This window comes from Zonotrichia leucophrys, chromosome 18, assembly GCF_028769735.1.
Source record: "Zonotrichia leucophrys gambelii isolate GWCS_2022_RI chromosome 18, RI_Zleu_2.0, whole genome shotgun sequence".
Lineage (NCBI taxonomy): Eukaryota > Metazoa > Chordata > Aves > Passeriformes > Passerellidae > Zonotrichia > Zonotrichia leucophrys.
Window position 1 is genome coordinate 8,521,715 of NC_088187.1, and position 19,388 is coordinate 8,541,102.

Consider the following 19,388-nt stretch of genomic DNA (forward strand, 5'->3'; position numbering starts at 1 on the left):
GCTTCTGATTCCCAGTCAGGCTGATTTCAGCCTCCAGCAGTCAGCTCTTGCAATCCCCCTCCAGAAACAGAAGTGGTTTCTGTCCCTTCACAGCCTGATAACATCAGGGTACACTGTGCACCCGTGTCTGCTGCAGCCTTATACTCCTGGGGGGCTGACGTGAGGGCCCACGTGATCCACACAGCCCAGGGAGCAAGGCTGTCCCTCCTTCCACAGGGCTGCAGGCAGAGTCCCTTTAGTCTTGCTCATAGGTTTATGCAACTTGATTCTTGTGAAAAGGGAGCTGACCTCCTTTCCATAGGATCAGGAATAAGATCAGCCCTTCCACTCTGTCTGAGGAACTGCCCACTGCAGACCCCAGCGGCAGCTTTCCTGGGAGAACCCCTCTTGTGATTGTTCTTCCTTGTAATTCATGTAGGCCTGAAGTAGAATTCTATCCCACTGCCTCATGTTGTCTCTGTAGGCCTGAAGAAAAAGCCAGGGTCTCCCCTGGTGTGTGCCCTCAATATCCTCCCTTGACCAAACAACACTTTCTGTCACCAGCTGAGATTCCGGACTGTGCGTGTGGGGAGTGCAATCCAGATCCTCTTGCAGCTGCTCAACTGGTTTCTCCACAGCAGGGACAAGGGAGGAAGAGATCTTTCTGTGTACTGCAAGAGCTGGGGAGCCCCTGCCTCCACCACTGGTGCCTGTTTGTGTCTCCAGACAGCAGTGCCAGTGAGCTGTTGGATGATGCACTCTGGTGTACACGTTTCTGGTACTTGGTGTGTGCACATCAGGCTTCCTCTGGATCTGTGAGTGACCATGTGTTGTTTGGGTCATAATAAATTATCTACCTCTAAGCATGGCTAGTTCTCTGCTGTACTGAATAACTCTCTCCATTATGGTCATTCCCTGGGTGAAACAGAACATCTTCCTTGAAGAAATCCCTTTCCTTGACAAGAGCTGCTTCCAAAGGCTGAGGACTTGTGGTACTCTTCCAATCACCTTGTCAATTCACCCTTCCCTAGAAAGTGATCACAGCTGCTTGGCTTCCCTACTCCCTAATTCCACACCACCAGCCCCATTATCCCAGCATCTGAGCATCCAGGTGATAATGGGCTCGCCTGGATGATGGCTGAAATCCTTTTGCATATCCTGCAGCTCACTCAGGGATAGGGATCGGGTGCTTCTTGTTCTGCCTCTTCCTCCTGTTCTTGTTATGACCCTGCTCTGTCCTTCTTTACTAAATGAGCCATCTTTCCTGAGCATTTCTCTTCCTTTTTTAAGGGGCAACTGCTACAGACAGGGCTTGGTCCTCTGGTTCAGCTGCATCACCCACCCCTGGGGTGAGCAACCACAGTGTCTGTGATTACTGGAGTTGGAGTGCCCACTGGGCCTGTTCAGGGGGTTGCAGTAGCTGCAAATAATTTTTTGACCCTAAACAAGAGCTGAACCACATTCAGCCACTTGCTGCTTCCTACCAATAGGACCATGCTGGTTCCAACATCCCAAGTGTAATCAAAATTTTCCTAATTCTCAAATGCTCTGGAGAAGAAAGGGAGGCTGTGGGAAGATGTCTCTCCTCCATAAGCTGGCTGTCCGAGGAGTCGGGTAAAAGATGTAATTGTGAATAATTCCCAACAGGTGTCTCCCCACGCACAGGTGATGGCAGCGCTGAGACCCGACCAGGTGAGTTAAAACAACACCCGAGCCCTGCCCCGAAGGGAACAAACACAACAGGGGGCAGTAGTGCAAGCAACGTGTTGGAGAACACAAATTTGTTTGAGAGCAAACAAATCAACACGGTGACCAGTGGTTATTAAACCACAAGGAATGCTTGTAACAAACTTGTTTCAACATGCACTGGCCAGATCTGTTGTTAACTTCGAGTCCCACGTTGGGTGCCAAAAGAGCTGCTGTGGTTTAACCCAGCTGGTAACTAAGCACCCTCCCTCACCCACCCCACCCCCACCGGGACAAGGAGAAGGATTGGAAAAAGGTAAAACCCAGGTAAGAACAGTTGAGATAAGAACAGTTTAATGATTGAAATAAAGTAAAATATAATAATAATAAAATAGTAATAGTAATAATAATAGTAGTAAAAATAATAATAATAGAAGGAGAGAGAGAGAGAGGAGTAAAACTCAGGAAAAACAAGTGATGCTCAATACAATTGCTCAGCACCTGCTGACTGATGCCCAGCCCAGCCCTGAGCCCTGACCAGTGCCTCCCAGACAATTCCCCCAGTTTCTCTCCTGGCAATGACACTCTGTGGTGTGGAAGATCCCTTTGACAGGTTGGGTCAACTGTCCAGGCCACCATCCTGCCTGGCTTCTTGTGCCCCTGCTCACTGGCAGAGCATGGGAAACTGAAAAGTCCTTGACTCAGTGTAAGCACTGCTTAACTAAACAGCAGGGTTATCAACAGCATTCTCACACCAAATGCAAAACACAGCACTGTACCAGCTACTAAGAGGAAAATTAACTCTATCCCAGCTGAAACCCAGACAGGGAGGCATCTTACCCAGACATCTCCATGGATGGTCCTTTAGCTTGACAGAGAAAAACAAAATTTCTATTAATAGGTTGCACAAGTGAAGAATTTAAAAGTAAAAATTAAACTCAAAAATATAGTGATTGTCTACTCCTGTCAGAGTAGTTTCTCCTGGCTATCACAAAATTAATTACCTCACATCTTGTTTACCTTATTAATTATTATATTAATTATATTAATTACCTAATATCTTGTTTATCTCCCAGGTCCCTTAAATCTCTCTTTCATAGAAAACCCTAGATCCCAAATCCCTAGATTTTAACCTAGCCAATTTAAGCAATCTGGGACATCCAAATGCTCCAAATTTTCCCAAACAATTTGCTATGTACAGGACATCAGAGGATCAATCAGATTTACTTATTTTCTGAAATAACAAGACCTAAAAAAAATACCTTAACAATAAAAGACAAATCCCTCAATGAAATTGTATTACAGAGTGGAAGAAAAAAACATAATCCCATAAATTAATAGTCTAAGTTTCCTTCATGAGGACTAGAGAGGTAGATCAATTACACCTGAGTTGGGACCCCAAATCAAATTTTTATACCTCTATAATGGATCAGAAAACTCCTCAGGCCCTGTCTGCCTCTACATTGCCTGAGGCTGAATTTCAGACCTAGGACTACATGGGAACAGTGTAATTCTGGCCTATTTTATAAACTTTGCTTCCCTAGGGCCTGCCCAGCACTATTAGTTACATGTTTTGCCCAATATGCTTGGAAAGCTTCAGCACATTTGCAGCATAATTTGAGTCACCTAGCATTTTCAGTAGATTCTTTTAATTGTGTTTAGTCATCTCTGAAGCCTCACCCCCACAAGCCTTTGCTGCTGAGACAAATGCAAGTTCAACTGTGATACATTTGTCCCAAAACAAAGAGAGGGGGGACATCATTACCCTTTTTCTTCTTACGCAAAAACCACCACAAAACGACTGCTCCTGCTCCTGCCAGGGCTGTCAGGACAAATGCAGCAATGACTCCTTTCTGCCAAGCTGCTAAGATGACTGCAAATAAGAAAAACATGTTTAAGAGAGCAGTTAGTGACAGGTCAACACTACCAAATTCTGTAGTTCCTGACCTTTCATTTTACTACACATCAGCCTTCTTACACACTAAGGAAGATCTTGGAAGAGGCTTGTGTGCCAAGTTCTCTAGTGAGCCTCTCCTTTGTGACCAAAAGCTCAAGCTTGTGATCAACAGCTTGGTTTTAGTTTGCATCTTGCTCCTTTGGCTTTTGGGCACCCCCTTAATTTTTCTATATAAACTGGACAATCTCTGTTTATAAAGACATCTTCCTGTTTAACTTCTGGCACAAAAACCACCAGTAAGGTGGCATTAACCACTCCAGTAAGGGAGTTACATTGAGGAACATCTCAAATCACCTGTGAAGGTGACAGAACTGGCAGTTTATCATTAATGAGCTCACCACTGATGGTTATTGGACGGCTCCTCACGTCCACGCTGGCTCGGTTCGAGGCCATGCAATAATAGGTCCCTGTGTCCCTCCTCTTCATTGTTTTCTTGTGCCATATGGTTCTGTCTGAATATTCCCTTGCTTCATATAGAAGTTCTTCCTGATCAGTTTTTTTAAAAATCTTGAAGTGAATTGGCCAAGATCCTTCCTTCACAGAGCAGAGGAAAGCAGTATCACTGCCAACTTCTACTTCTCCATACGGAACACTGCCCAAACTGGCACTCCTGATTGGTACTACAGAGGAAGGCACAAAGAAAACAAATATTAGCACTATTAGAAATAACTTTGATGACAAAATATTGTAGTGTAGAAATGCTTGCTTTAATGCTTAGTTAAACAGAGACTGAATGCACAGTATTAATCTTTCTGAACAGTCTCTGCCAGACAGCATCCTCTAGTAAATATTTTTATAGACCCAGAAATAGAGAGGGCATGATAAAGAAACAAAGCAGACACAGGAAAAAATTATATCCATTCCAGAGAGGTCAGTCAGTCTCTTTCCTTAAAATCCTTTGGATGCCCCTCTGGCCCCTGCCTACAAATGATTTCGTTTCCAGAAATAATACACTCAGCAGTTCCATTGTTTAAATAACTATGGTGCAATTTATGTAGTTTTGCTTTCAGAGTTATGTAGAGTTATGCTGGTTTATGCTAACTCTGTGGTAAGTGTGTTCTTGTAGCTTCTAATATACAATAGAGGGTGTCAGGAGATAACAAACCGAGTTCTCCAAAAGCAAATCCCAAATTTCAATGGTTACAGAATATAGCAAACACAAGGACAGAAGTTAGTTTGCATGTGAAGAAGTTGTAAGAATATGCATAGCCAAACCATGGTTTTAAGTCTGCTGGTTTACAAATGAAGCATATGAGCATACACAGGACTAGCCTAGCAGCAGATGAGCTTCAGCCTTTGTAATTACAGGAGGAGAAAATGGACACACATTTTGTGATGCAAGACATGCAGAATGTCAGCAGCTTTGCAAAATGTTTGGGATATGAAGCATGTTTTGCTAAAATTCTCAAAGAAAAATACTCTGGAAATATTATAAATGTGTTTGGGGAAGAGCTATGGATAACAGGAGGCAGATATAAAGAAGGAATCATTAAGGCAACACTGGTACAGAAGCAGAGGAAGGAAACCAGATTTGACATGAAAAGATGGTGGTCATGGAAGCTGTATTTGTATTAGGAAGTGGATTTAGATAGAAGACATGGGTTACTATGACTGAGCCCCTGACAGAGGGAATTGCTCTGGAAAACAAGTCCTTTTCCACATCTGCTACAGACAGAAAGGACAGAATACAGAGAATCTGAAGCCACCACCTCACCAGTGAGGGACTGTGGAAGACTGGCTAACAAGGCTCCAAACAATGACCTTCTCCTGAGAACTTCTAAACAGTGTCACAACATATCCCAAACCACAGCTCTGACACCTGGGATACACCAGTTCCAGCAAAGAAATACCCACTTGTTAATGGACTAAAACTATGCTTTGTGTTTGTTTATTTGTACATTGTGATTTCAAAATACCTTGACTTTAAATCTCCCTAGATAAAACTCTTCAGAATTTTATCATTCAGCTTCTCTCTACTGTTAGTAAACAGTGGAACTGATGAATTTAAGGTGAGTCCTAAGGTGCTGTAGTCTGGGTGAATGCAAATACTGTATTAAAAAGCAAATGGAGAGCGTGCAATAATCCAACTGACTCAAAAGAAATGCAACAATTCTGCATTTATCTGTTCCAGTCATACATAACTGAGTGTCAAAACTCGGAAAACAGACTATTAACCACAAGTTTATCTTATTAAGACCAACACAATTTGGGTTTAAACCAGGATGCAAAGCTGAAAACTCCTTGGTAGAGAGAAATTAGCTCTTCTTTTTCCAAGATCAAGAATTGACTTCTGCTCTGGTCCTGGACTACTTTGCTGTGATAGGCAAATATTTTACCTCAAGTGAGCAAGAACTTGCAAACATTTCACATCCATTTTTCTTAGTCCACCACTTGCTGCTACAGTTTCAAAAATCTAAATATTACATTAGACAACAACAAGAAGAACTAAACAGACTTACCTATCACTGTGACATTTAGAATATTGCTAGTTTTCACACCACTGGAGTGATTGTTTCTAGCATCACATTTGTACCCTCCATTGTCATTTAGTCCAATATCTTCATCCAGGAATGTAGCAAATGTGTCATTAGTTACATTTTTCTTAATTTCATCCCCTTTGTAGAATGTGAATGTTATTGGTGGTGTTCCCATCACTGAATGGCAGATTAATTGTAGAGGCTTCCCTAATACCACCTCTGGTGAGCCACTGACAACAGAAAGAGTTGGCTTGGAGACTGGAGCTAAAAGGTGAATAAAAAATTTGTTGCAAATTACACTGCATAAGGCCAAAAAACAATATTATTTTGTAGAAAAGATAAATATACAATATTTAGCTAGTTTGCAGACACAGTCTATATTGGGAAGCTCTTCCTCATTGATAGAATGGAAATGGGGGATTTGAACAAATCAATAGCAAAGATAATAGAACATATGTGACTTTGAATAAAGCAGCATACAGGAACAATATGAAGCAAAACAAGGAAAGGCTCAGTGACACAGCTGTGGATCATCCCACTCCTAAAGCAGTTCTGACCCAAGGAACAAGATTGAGATTGCACAGCTCCCCTCAGGAGGAGCACAGTGAACAATGCAGGTCATGCCTGGGACAGACTGGAGAACCACAGTGCCTCTCCATGACAGGGAAGGGCACTGGAGTGTTCTGAGCTGGGGAGGGGGCTGTGCTTGATAAACCAATAAACCCTTGGCTTTTCTAGAGCAGAGCCAACCAGATGAGCTCTGGCTCTCCTGGCTTTCTGCCTGGAGGGGCAGGGATTCAAGGCAGGCACTGACAGAGCTTCAGATCAGAGTGAAGGTTTTGCAGAACATTCCTGGCTCCTGCAAATGGTAGTGAATGGGAGTTTATCTGGTCCCCAGCAGAACCCAGGGACCAGCAGGAAGCCACTCCAACTCCCTTCTCTGAGGGCCAGCCCTGGAAAGTATGACTTGATTATATCACAATACACCAAATCCTCTGCAGCTAAAGCCCATCCCACAGAAATTCATGTTGTAAGAACTAACACACCCTGCTAGTTCATGGACCAGATTCTGTAAACTGATGTCCTTATTTAAAAGCTTCTGCTTTAGCTCCTTCCCCCACCCTGGTGGTTCTGTGTCAACTCACCATAAACACTTATCCTTACAGGTTTGCTCTCCTTGACTATTCCTTTTACTTCAGCTTTGCAGGTGTAAGATCCAGTATCATTCACATTAACTTTAATTGCTAAGATTCTAGATCTTTTCAGCAGGATGTCTCCACTGGAACTTTTCCGTAGGATAGAGAAGTTGGCTTTCCGTGAACCATTAATGCTGCAGTTCAAAATTAAATCTTTATTTTCATCCAACTGAGTCATAGAAGCAGATAGTGTTGGTCTGGGAAATAATTCTGCAAGATAAAAAGAGAGCTGATTCATTCAAAATGAGCCTGGAAGAATATGACTACTTATCTCAAAGTATATAGAATGAAGGACATACTGATAGTTTATAATTTGGGACCAAAAAATTGTGTTATTTTAATATTATTGTATTTTCAGGGAAAATAGAAACTTAGCATTTGCTTGAAACCACTTTTCACAGGTTGTTTGAGGATATTATTTTAGTAGGGAAGTATAGGTGGGCAAAAATCAGAATCGAAAATCTAACTAGCCTTTAACTTACAGAAAATTTACTCTTGGATCTGGAGGTTACACTTGGATCCTGAGGTCTGCCAAATTTAAATATTAATACTTTGAGTAAAATGTAAGATGAATAGAGGTTTTACCTGACACAAAGACATTCAGTTTGGTGGTTTTAGACACTGCTCCTTGCTCCACCTTACACAGGTATTCACCACTGTCCTCTTGAGTAGCTAATGTAGAGTATTTCAGAGTTCCCTTATCTCGTATACTGTTCAGTATTGTTCTGTTTTTCTGGAAGATGATTTCAACGCCACGCATTTCAGTTGCCACGGTTGAGCATTCAAATTCTATAATGTCTCCTTCTGTAAGGTTATTGGAGGGCTTGGTGATCAGAGTGGGCTTTCTAAATGGTTCTGCAAGAGAACAGATATAAACATACAGACAGATTGATATACAGGTAAATATGTGACCCAATTTTTATCTATGGCTAGCAAAGAAATGTAAAAAGAAAAGTTGAAACAACTTACCCTTGACTGTAACAAGTGTTTTGTTGCTGTGTTGGGAGCTCTCCCATCCAGATTTTACTTGTCTCTTGCCAAAGCAATCAAATTGTAAAATATTATCTCCTGCTTCAACATAATATTCCATTTCAGAAAAATTTTGGTTTTGTTCAGCTACACGTTTTGCTATAGGCTCTGAATTTGTCTTTATCTTGCGGAAATAGAACTCTAAAGGAGGGACTTCTTCTGGCAGCTCACAACGTAATTTCACAATTTCACCCTCTGAAACTTCTTTTTTGTCAGCAGTCAGGACTGGTTTGGTCATTCCTTACAACAGGAAACAAAGAAAAGAAACAGAACTTTGCATAATCCTGAAATAAACAGTACCTCTGATGACTGTGGGAATGATTTATACTGATTAACAGATGCAAATAGTTTGCAAGAACCAAAAGATGACCCCATAACTACTCAGTGCTGACAAATTCTGTCCAAGATGCTTTTCCAGGGAGAAAACATCACCTCCAGTCAAGAACACGTCTAGAGAGTGTATGGATGGAGGTGGCCTGTGTTCTCAAATGAGATGAAAGAACAAGACTGAGACAACATTGTCTGCAAAGTGGCCCATGGCTGATGCTGGCTGTGGTGCTGGCTCTCACACCCTGAGCACCCCTGTAGGTTATTGCCAGCATTTCCAGGAATCTGCCCACCCCTCATCATGGTAATTGGGGTGGGCACAACTTTCACAAATAATTCTTTCTCTAGCCTAGGGAACAGAGCTCAGGATGGTGGGGATGGTGGCACAGACCGTGCTCCTGACTGGCACTGATCTGGCCTGGAGCCTTGCGGTCCTGAGCTCATTTCTGTGCCTCAACATGGGGGATTGGTACCAAACCCTCCTCAAGTACTGTGATGCCAAGGATAAAACACACTTTGCAAGATACCTTGTTGAAGCACTGACTATTATTCCTTCCCTGTAAGGTTGTTCTCTCTCTGTACCTCATCTGCCATGTCTGACACAACACTCACCTGCAACCCAAACATAGGTGGGCTTACTGATAACCACCTTGTCACCTGCTTTCACCCTACATTCATAGTCTCCTGTGTCTGCAGACTTGGCCACGGGTATTTCATACCGTGCATCTTCTTTGTCTGATATGGACATAAACACAAGCTTCCCATCCTTAAAAAATGTGAAATTGTGCTTCAGCTGGAAATCAGTATTTTTGCTAATATCAGCATGGCAGATGATTGACATTGGAGCTCCATTCTTCACTTTGTCAGATGGTTCAACCTTGATTTTAACTCCGTTGAAAGTAAAAACTTGATAGACTATAAAAAAAGAAAAAATATTTTTATTTTAAATTAGTCCAATACAACACAGCTTATATCAAGCTGCCACATTTAAATGATAAAAATTAATTTTTAAATTTACATTTCATTTGATAGAAATATTGTAATTTAAATTGATAAGTGTTTTTAGAAATAAAGCTCATGGTATTATTTATATAAGTATGCATATATGTATAGAAATGTGTGTGCATAGAAATATATTCTGGTTTTATAACCACAGCAAGAAAAAGAATTTGTAGCTTAAATGTTACAACTGTTAGGCTCCTGGTATAATTGATATTTATGTTCTCACATCTTGAGAAACAAGTATAGAGGAAGATGTATAAGTTAATTCACTTTCTCTTCTTTAGAACTTACACTTCTATATCTATTCTTGTCAGGATTTGTATTAGAAATTGCTATTCAAATAGAAAAACTTTCCTGCATCTAAAGATGTCCCTTGTCCTGCACACTTCCCAGCTATTTATAATGAGTCCTTGCTAGAGAGAGTCTGGGCCATAAAATCAGTGAAAAGCTGTGAATTTCTTTGCATGTGAATAAACCACATGACAGCAAGGAGCAAACGTTTCTCCCAGGTGATGGGAAAAAGGAAGCATGCAGAATGTACGTGCTGGGATAAGATAAAAAGTAAACATGTTCCTTTCAGAACACAATTTCTGAGCTCTGCTCAGCCATGATCAATTCTTCTGCAAGATCAGGACACAGTGCCCTTAACTTATATTCCATAATTTTATCCTTCCTTCTTCCTCATGGGCATGAGAAGGATTCTCACATATCAAAACAAAATGCTCATTTTCTCTGCCACCTGTTTTGTGGCTCAGTAAAGCAAATTACTTTAGGAAAGATTTCACCTTTATTAAGGTATAAGTAGCACATCTCTGATTTAAACACTATACCAAGAAACACCACCAAGTAAGCCCTTTTTTTTTCATATAGCCAAATTTCATACTGAGCTATTGTACAGCAAATCCAAATAAACTCTGTTATAGATGCATACCAACTGAGGAATTAGTTAAATTAGTTATATTAAATTTCTACATAAAAACCCCCAACAAAACAACAAAAATCTACCATTCCCTACCTTTCCCCTGAGCGTAAAGTTCTGAACCTGGGGGGGAAAAAAAAAGAGAAGAAATGTTATTTTCAAAGCTTACAGATTGAGACACAGTGATGCAAAACTGTAAAAAGCCTCAACCAACCCCAGACAAAGCAGCAACACTTGTACCCACCCAGAGACTCAGTTACCAAACTTACACTGCAAGAAAATCACCAGAAGAGCAAGATACATCTCGTTCCTGAAGAGCAGACACTTCAATCCCAAAATCAAACAATATTCATTATCAGAGGTGATGCCTCCAGGTACCAAAACCACGTTTTGCTTTTTTCCCTTGTTGTTTTATGGAAACAGATAAAAATTTGCCATTAAAATTTGTACTTTTTCCCCGATCTTCAGCAGAAACTGCCTGGATCAAGTAATCGTTCCCATTACTGGAAACTGGAAATGGCAAACAATGAGAATGTATCTGCTGCTCCCAGGCAGATTACTGGGCAGGAAGTGACTGGACTTTTCCTGAGGGCGCTACCAAATGCATTTGCTTTGTTTAATTTCTTAAGGTGTATTAAAAAAACAAGAAGTTCCAATGACATTATCCTGCAGTTCCTGTCAATCTGGGTATTTTTAAGTCACTGTTAACCATTTAGGAACAGAAATTACCTTTGCTACTTGACCTCAGCAGATACTTGAGCAAATACTTCCCTTCATCCTAACAGAAGACTCTTTCAGAGAATAGATGTACATAATTACTCATTTTCCCCCTTCACCTCCAATTTCTAGGTCTTCCATTTTTGCTGTGGCAAAGAACACCTTTACTGTAGTTTACACAATAAATTCAAATTATCTCAAACAGCAGAGGTACTGTTGTGTGAGACTAGAATATTGACAGGTGGATCTCTCATACTACCATCATATATCAAAAACCTGGATCTGCACCAGATTTTATTTTTTGCAGTTAGGGCAGCACAAAGGACACACAATCACAAACCCTAAACCCCTCAGGAAAGAATTGGATGCAGTTGCAATTCTCAGCAGAAATCTGCAGCAGCACTGGCACAATGTGAAACAGAATTCTTTCCCATTGTCCAGGATATTCCTCTCAGTCTATCAGCCTGCTTTTAAGTCAGACTAAGCCATTCCCTCCAGGCCTGATACTGACTGAAGCCTACAGGCTGGACAAAGTGAGCTTAAACCAAGCCCTTCAGAAAGTTTCTCAAGTTGTGCGACCCAGAACTCCCCAAACTGTGATTTAGTTATTCTTGAAAACTGAGTGCTCAGCTTTTAATCTCTTTGTTCTTTCCTCTGTGGACAGAGCCAATGCTTTCCTTTAATTCCAGCAACATTTTCCAGGCTTGTTAAAACACTGCATAAAACAATACAAAACTACTGAACACAGAAGGCCATAAATGAGACAGACAGTTCTCATGAGCTTCACTGTTCATATGAAATCCCTTCCTTTCCTCCTGGGGTGAATGAAAGCTGTAGTTTTCCCCCCAAACCACTATTTTAAAGCTTTAAGTCTACGTCAATGATGGTATTACCCACATCAGTGTGGAATTTTACAAAAGGAAACAGAAGGAAAACACTCATCTATTTAACAATGTAAGGGCTGCAAGAACCTCTGGCTGTTTTACAGAAGGGCACAATAGTCACAGCAATTAGGACTGAGCTGGTAACGAGCACTGCTGTTTGTCCTGCTCTGTCCAGGCCGTTTGAAACAACCACCAACAAAAGCCTGCAGGCCTGGCCAGCTGCCAGCCATGGTCCCCAGGGACAGGTAAAGGAAAAGAGTAGGAGGGCACGTGGCAGGTGGAGAACAAAGGTAAATCAACTTTTGCTATTGGTAACAAAAAAACAGGAAGGAAGGAGATTTTCCCCTTCCCCTTTTCCCCGTAGAAGAATTCAGCAGGACATGAAAAGCCCAGCAAAACCACAACAGGGTTTCCCACGGGGGGACAAAGGTTCCTGTGAGCCCCAGCTGGGGAAGGAGGGTGAGGGTGGGCCAATATCCTTCAGAAGGGCCAGCAGGGCTCAGGTCAGAGCCAGGTTCACGTGGAAAGGCCAGCTTTAGGATGAAATAGCTCAGGATTAAGGTTCAATTGTTCCAAAACCACAGGCTGTTGCCAGATGTCACTCCCAAGTGAAGTCCATTTCACAAGATCCTCCAGGCTGATTACATTGTCATATTCCTGACAAGCCTCAAGGTGTCTTGGAGAGGAAAACCAAGCTGCTATTGACCAAAACCCAAGAATTAAATTCTACTGCAGGAATTTAGGCCAAAATAACATGAAACTTGAGAGGAAAACATTTCAAACACACAAGAACATTTTGATACCATCTTCCACGCTTAAACTGGAAACCACATTGATCCAAATGATGCAAATTCAAGTACCTGTGCCAGAAACACACATGCACATTTTCCTGACAGCCATTTTAATGCCATCTCTCAAGATACATATTTCTGAATTACATAAGATCAAATTTAGTCTAATTCACATCATACAAAAAACTCTATTCAATCCCTATTATATCTGTGGGAAAAGCAGGATTGACCTCAGAAATGCAACACGCCTCCTGAAGCAGCCAGAACAGCCATGATAACCTGACTGAATGCCCTTTGAAACCCATGGGAACCATCCCATTTCATCTACTGCCAATGAGTTGGACCCTTCCACACTAAACCTCATCTGGGAATTCACAATCCCTGTTTCTACTGGCTGGATCCTCTGCTACTTGCTCACATGTGACATTTCCTAAGAGCCACCAGCTCTGGCAACTGAACAGAGCTTTGCTGCAATGAGAGGCAAAGCCTATTTCCCTAACTAGGGGAAAATGCTGAATAAGATTTTCATTTTTTTCCCTCTGCAAACAGAGTGGTTTTAGGCAGTCCCTGACGACAGGAAAGGCAGCCCAGAGCTCCCAGCACAGTGCAGCTGGTTTGTTTCCATGTGCTCACAGCAGAGAGCAGCCACAGCACCGACCTCCAGCACGGACATCCGAATTCTCACCAACTCAGCCAAACTCCTGGGGCCCCCAGACCTGGTCCCCTGGTCCCAGATGCCCATTCCTGATGGCACTCTCACTTTCTTCAGAAAAGATGAGAGCTTTGTGTGTGTCACCTTCCTGTTCTAACTGGCTGATTTATTAATGAAACATTTTTGGGCTCAGAAATCTTGTCATGGAGGCTCCACATTATTTCTTGCGTAGGTTCACTGATTTTAAATACCCTTCACTGCTATACAGGACTATCTACAAATGTTTAGGATTTTTCTAAATTTTATTTTATAACATTTTTAAATTCAGAAATGGATGTCTATCTACACTGAAGTCAACACAAGTTTTCCAGTAACTAAATCAAGAACAGCTCTGATTTTTAATCCCTCAATTCCTGACACATATAATTGTTTAACTGCTTTGATTTCTTACAGCTGTGACTTGTTTTGCTTACTTATCAATTCTGTTTCAGTATACTCACAGATAATAGAACTATAACAACACTGCTGTTTTCACAAGTCTAGAAAATCCCTGGTGAGCTGGGAATGAAACAAATTCTTTGTACACACATTTTCAGGGCATATTTTCTTCTCTTGAAAGTGGGACATTTGCATCAATTATTTTTGTTTTAAAAGCATCTCTTTATACCTCCCTAGAGAAGAATAAAAAATTAATTTTTCTCCATGGACTTGAATACTTACAAGAACATTAAAGAAATTAACATTGCCTTTTTTTGAGAAGTGTGGAAGTTCCACAAATTACAATTTACAGAAACTCTGGATTGCCCAGTTTGTCTGGGTATAAATTACATTTCACAATGGCACCATCTGCTGGGAGATGAGCAAGACAGTGAAGCACACTGGGCTTCCCTCGCTGCCCCTTTCTCAATTAAACATTGGATGACAGATATCCAACACCTCCTCCAAATGGCAACATAAATTAAGCCTGGAAAAGCAACTAAAGGAAGCAGAAGGCTGATAATGACAGAATATCACTGAGGTTTTCACCCTGGAAATTCTACTTTTACTAGAGCAGGAGCTAATTATTACTATTTGGTTTTCTGCTTCCTCACTGGTACAGTGCAACACTGGACAGAGCACTGAAATCTGTCTTGACTTGTGTTTCACACAGCACACCTAGAAATTCTTTCAGACAAATAAGAGAAATTCCTTCTTTCAGAGATGTGAGATCAGTTGGTGATTACAATGTGATCATGGTCTGTGGGAACACCTGGAACTGTCTCTGTGCCAGTAGTGTGGGACTGATCCAGCTCCTCAAGGACATTTTGAGCTGCTGGATGAGCAAGTTCCTCAGTTCAGCAGCACACATCACACCCTGTCACTGTCCCACACTGCCCTTCACTGGCAGTGGACCAGCATTTGCTCAACTCCAGCATTTCCAGATGCAGCTGGAAAACTGCCTCAAGCTCTGCAGCAAAATCCATCAGAGCATCAGCACTGACAGAGGCCAGGTCAGTAACTTCTGGCTGCAGAGGGAATTCATCCTGGAAATATTTTTCTTTCTCTTACCATTATTTTAATACTGCTTGATGATTCCACAAGCATTATCCCACATCAGTTTCATCAGTAAAATTCAGCTGGTGGTGACTCCATGAGCTGATCCAAGTTGACAGAACATCCTTCAGCAGCCTGTGCAAAGCAAGAGGCAGAATTGATTTGCTCCTGATCTGCTGCAGGTGCCCACACACAGCCAGCCACTGCTGCTCCTCATGGACCTGATGGGTGACTGCACAGAGGGGCACATACTCCTCAGATACACCTCAGAGTACACCAAGAGAGGCTTGAAAAAGGCTGAAAAATAGATATATGACTGATAATAGTCAGTCCTGGAATATGTGTTCCATTTTAAACATTTTTTCATTAAATATGTTATTGTGGGGGAGCAGGGGGGAAAGTTTAACTTTTATCAGAGGTTAGGAACCAGAAAAAAGTTAAAATTACACCTGTGAGTAAACTGAGTGATTAAGCTAACAGAGCACTCTATCCTGCACTCTTACAGCAACTCCTTAAAATATTTGTCTGGAATACTTTTCATGTAGTGATGTTTGAATTTATCCCAAAAGAAATGCATTAGTAACCCCAGATTTCAGTTTCATCTTCTTTTTTCTTTCTTTTTTCCATTGTTGGGAGATGATTTGGAGGACAGACATACCATCCAAAAATATTTCATCTCTGGGGGATTTGGGAGCTGCTACTTTTATTAAATTGGTACCCAAAAGTTCCTTTCACCTGCTGACATGTTCTTTGCAATCTGCAGACAATTGAAAAGCATTCCCTATGTTCAAATTCTCTTTCACAACCAGAATAAATTTAAAGCTACCTTAAATATGCAGAGAAAGGAGATCCTTTCCTTTTCTCTTTTTTGTCCTCCAGAAAAACAATTCTCTCACAATCAAACACCATGTACTTGAAATAAACAGCAGACTTGCCCCCACAGCCTTTTTGAGTAGGAGTGTGAAAATCCAGGATTGAGTACCCTGCCTGTAGAAGTAAAACCTTTTTGCAGACAAAACAGAAGCCTTGATTTAATCCATCACCAGACATAACTGTCAGCCCATGTGATTTCTGGCAAACCTTCTGCAGACATCCACTGCAGCAGATGCTCCTCCACACTGCAGGACCTCTAGGGATGAGAAACTGGGACTGGGAATAACTATTTATAATAATTCCTAGAACTGCTGGAACACACAAATTTCCTTGGAAGCCCGTGACAGAACAAAGTTTTTACTACAGAAATCCATCCCAAGTTAAAAACTGACCTTGTGAATGAGAGCTCAGTTTAGTTTATTCCCTTCCACCTGCTGGCTTGAGGCAGAATATTGTCACAGCACCAAGTGATACATATTTCCATTTATGATATTTTAACTTACTTGTTTTGTGGTATATATTTCCCTTTCTGATGTTTTAACTTACTAGTTTTGTGATATATATATTTCCCTTTCTGATATTTTAACTTACTAGTTTTGTGATATATATATTTCCCTTTCTGATGTTTTAACTTACTAGTTTTGTGATATATATTTGGGTTAGGGTTAGGGTTTGGGTTAGGGTTAGGGTTAGGGTTCACAAACTTACTAGTTTTGTGATATATATATATTTCCCTTTCTGATGTTTTAACTTACTTGTTTTGGCTGGATGATCTCTGTTCTGTTCTGCAATGTTCTGCTCATAATTCTTTGTTAAGTTTATTCAGTTCTCTTTGCATGTACAAGCACATTAATTCCAGGCAGGAAATTTGCAAATCTAATAAAAAGGGAACTCCAAGCTCACACAGTACCTTGCTGCTGCTATAAAACTCTGTACACATGCTGAAAGAACCAACATCCTCTTAGTCCAAAGGCAATAGCCAGCTCTGCCTGAAAAACAATCCAGATGGAAGCAAACCTCACCTCCAAACAGAAACCAGGGCTTTGCACCAGCACTTGGCTTCCCTGCACACCATGAAAGCTGCTGGACATGAGATTCTGGTGACGCCTAAACTTTTATTTTTTACAAGGTATGGCTAAATTCACAGCTCCTTTACCCACAGCTTCTTGGAAAAAGCCTCGGGTTGCAGGTGAGCTGCAGCAGCCAGGGCTCCTGAGGGATGTTTGTGGAGGTTTCTGACAAGAGCAGGCTCCCACAACAGCAAAATGCACAAACAGCCCCATCCTCCCTCTACAGCTGCACTTTCACACGTGCTTCCTGCCAGCTGGGAAAAGATGTTCCGTTCTTGGGGTTTGCTGACAGCGTTTCCACATCAGAAACATTTCAGAGAGAGGAGGGTGGAGACTGTCTCAAAAGAAATTTTAAAAGAAAACAAACCCAAATAAGTAAACCTCCAGCAAAATTTAAAAAACAAGGAGGAAGGAAGTGCACACAACGTTCTGTGAGGAAATTTTGCAATGCTGCAAAAGCCAAGGATGGGGCAGGGATCCTCTACGACCCAGGGAAGGGCTGCAGGGCTGCTCTTGCTTTGTTGCCTTCAGAAAGTGCAAAGAAAGAAATAAGAAATAAGACAAGGATTGCTATTAAGTCATTTTCTGTGTAAGCAATTGTACAACAGGGCCTGGAGTGCTGCAGAAGGCATTGCCCATGCATAGCTGACATTTACTTCACCCAGAGTAAAAAACATCTGCTTGCCAAGCCTGTCATTATGTAGCTTTGTATTACTGATTACTTCATCAAATTAGTCATCAGGTTTGTTTATGCAGTAGTGTTGAACTCAAATTCTTTATGAGATTTGTACTCTCTAGTACAAGATTTCACTTCCTTATAGCTTAATATTTGAAGCTCAACTAAAATATTTTCTTAACAAGCTGGCTAGCTATAAATACTTATTAACATCTCAAAACTTCTACAGATTTTAGACTTTTTTAGACTGTTTTTTAAAAATTATATTGGTGCTAAAACATACCCAGTGCCACGTACATCCTTAGGCTCAGCTATATTATCACTTGCCCTATCTCTAGCAAATATGTGTCTTTTTGATATGGATCAGTGATCTCATTCATTCCTTTCCCAGAACAGTGCTGGAAAAACTACCCAAAATGAGAGAGGTGGGAGTTGGTCTTTCCTCCCAAGCAGCAAGAGATAGGACAGGAGGAATCAGCCTCAAATTGCACTGGAGGAGGTTTAGATTGGATATTAGGAAAAAATTCTTCATGGAAAAGGTTAGACAGGGGTTCAAGTTGCCCTGAGAAGTGGTGGAATCAGCTGGAGGGATTTAAAGACATGGAGATGTCTTTAAATGGGGACAGGGTTTAGTGCTGCCCTGGCAGTGCTGGGGGAATGGCTGAACTCGATGCTCTTGAGGCTTTTCCACCCTCAGAGATTCCCTGGTTCTGAACTGCAGGGCAGGGTGGCTCTGCCACAAAACTCAGGGGAGAAACTGCTGCTCACCTCAGCCATGGCTTGGGACAGACGGACACAACATCTGCCTGTGTCCCAAACTGCTGCACATCTGTCTGTGTCCCAAACTGCTGCACATCTGTCTGTGTCCCAAACTGCTGCACATCTGCCTGTGTCCCAAACTGCTGCACAACATCTGCCTGTGTCCCAAACTGCTGCACATCTGTGTCCCAAACTGCTGCACATCTGTCTGTGTCCCAAACTGCTGCCATGACTATCCCTCTGTCCCAAACTGCTGCTCACCTCAGCCATGGCTCAGGACAGATGGACACAACATCTGCCTGAGCCCCAAACTGCTGCACATCTGCCTGTGTCCCAAACTGCTGCACATCTGCCTGTGTCCCAAACTGCTGCACATCTGTGTCCCAAACTGCTGCACATCTGCCTGTGCCCCAAACTGCTGCACATCTGCCTGTGTCCCAAACTGCTGCACATCTGTGTCCCAAACTGCTGCACATCTGCCTGAGCCCCAAACTGCTGCACATCTGTCTGTGTCCCAAACGGCTGCACATCTGTGTCCCAAACTGCTGCACATCTGCCTGAGCCCCAAATGCTGCACATCTGTCTGTGTCACAACTGCTGCCATGGCTCAGGACAGATGGACACAACATTGCCTGTGTCCCAAACTGCTGCACATCTGTGTCCCAAACTGCTGCACAACATCTGCCTGAGCCCCAAACTGCTGCACATCTGTGTCCCAAACTGCTGCACAACATCTGCCTGTGTCCCAAACTGCTGCACATCTGTCTGTGTCCCAAACTGCTGCACATCTGCCTGTGTCCCTGCACATCTGTGTCCCAAACTGCTGCACAACATCTGCCTGTGTCCCAAACTGCTGCTCAC

General features: G+C 42.0%; 2 protein-coding genes across 8 annotated transcripts in view; one reads left to right on the forward strand and one right to left on the reverse strand.

Moving 5' to 3' along the window:
• Positions 1-11,186, reverse strand: part of PECAM1 (platelet and endothelial cell adhesion molecule 1) — a 30,694-nt gene extending 19,508 nt beyond the window's left edge. For 5 of the 7 annotated variants that reach the window (XM_064728723.1, XM_064728722.1, XM_064728720.1 and 2 more), the window contains exons 1-10: positions 10,842-10,991; positions 10,669-10,695; positions 9,264-9,566; positions 8,265-8,564; positions 7,881-8,150; positions 7,245-7,505; positions 6,082-6,363; positions 3,961-4,242; positions 3,431-3,538; positions 2,506-2,533 (exon numbers count right to left, since the gene is read on the reverse strand). In XM_064728723.1, the coding sequence (XP_064584793.1) occupies positions 2,506-2,533; positions 3,431-3,538; positions 3,961-4,242; positions 6,082-6,363; positions 7,245-7,505; positions 7,881-8,150; positions 8,265-8,564; positions 9,264-9,566; positions 10,669-10,695; positions 10,842-10,875 (1,895 nt within the window). In that variant the 5' untranslated portion in view covers positions 10,876-10,991. Of the gene's footprint in view, positions 1-2,505; positions 2,534-3,430; positions 3,539-3,960; positions 4,243-6,081; positions 6,364-7,244; positions 7,506-7,880; positions 8,151-8,264; positions 8,565-9,263; positions 9,567-10,668; positions 10,696-10,841 lie in introns of all 7 variants that reach the window. The other 2 variants (XM_064728716.1, XM_064728721.1) reach the window with 2 other exon arrangements.
• Positions 11,187-17,153: 5,967 nt separating this feature from the next.
• Positions 17,154-19,216, forward strand: LOC135455564 (keratin-associated protein 4-12-like). The gene is made up of 3 exons (XM_064728893.1): positions 17,154-17,211; positions 18,490-18,710; positions 18,794-19,216. The coding sequence occupies exons 1-3, from the start codon at positions 17,154-17,156 to the stop codon at positions 19,214-19,216; spliced, it is 702 nt and encodes a 233-aa protein (XP_064584963.1).
• Positions 19,217-19,388: the final 172 nt, after the last annotated feature.

What these genes read in the sequence shown, in the direction of transcription:
- LOC135455564 (XM_064728893.1), top strand. Translation starts at nt 17,154, where the DNA reads ATGGCTAAATTCACAGCTCCTTTACCCACAGCTTCTTGGAAAAAGCCT. An exon ending in GAAAAAGCCTCGGGTTGCAG is followed by an intron (nt 17,212 to 18,489) that starts GTGAGCTGCAGC and finishes TCTGAACTGCAG; the next exon opens with GGCAGGGTGGCTCTGCCACA. An exon ending in TCCCAAACTGCTGCACATCT is followed by an intron (nt 18,711 to 18,793) that starts GTGTCCCAAACT and finishes TGCTCACCTCAG; the next exon opens with CCATGGCTCAGGACAGATGG.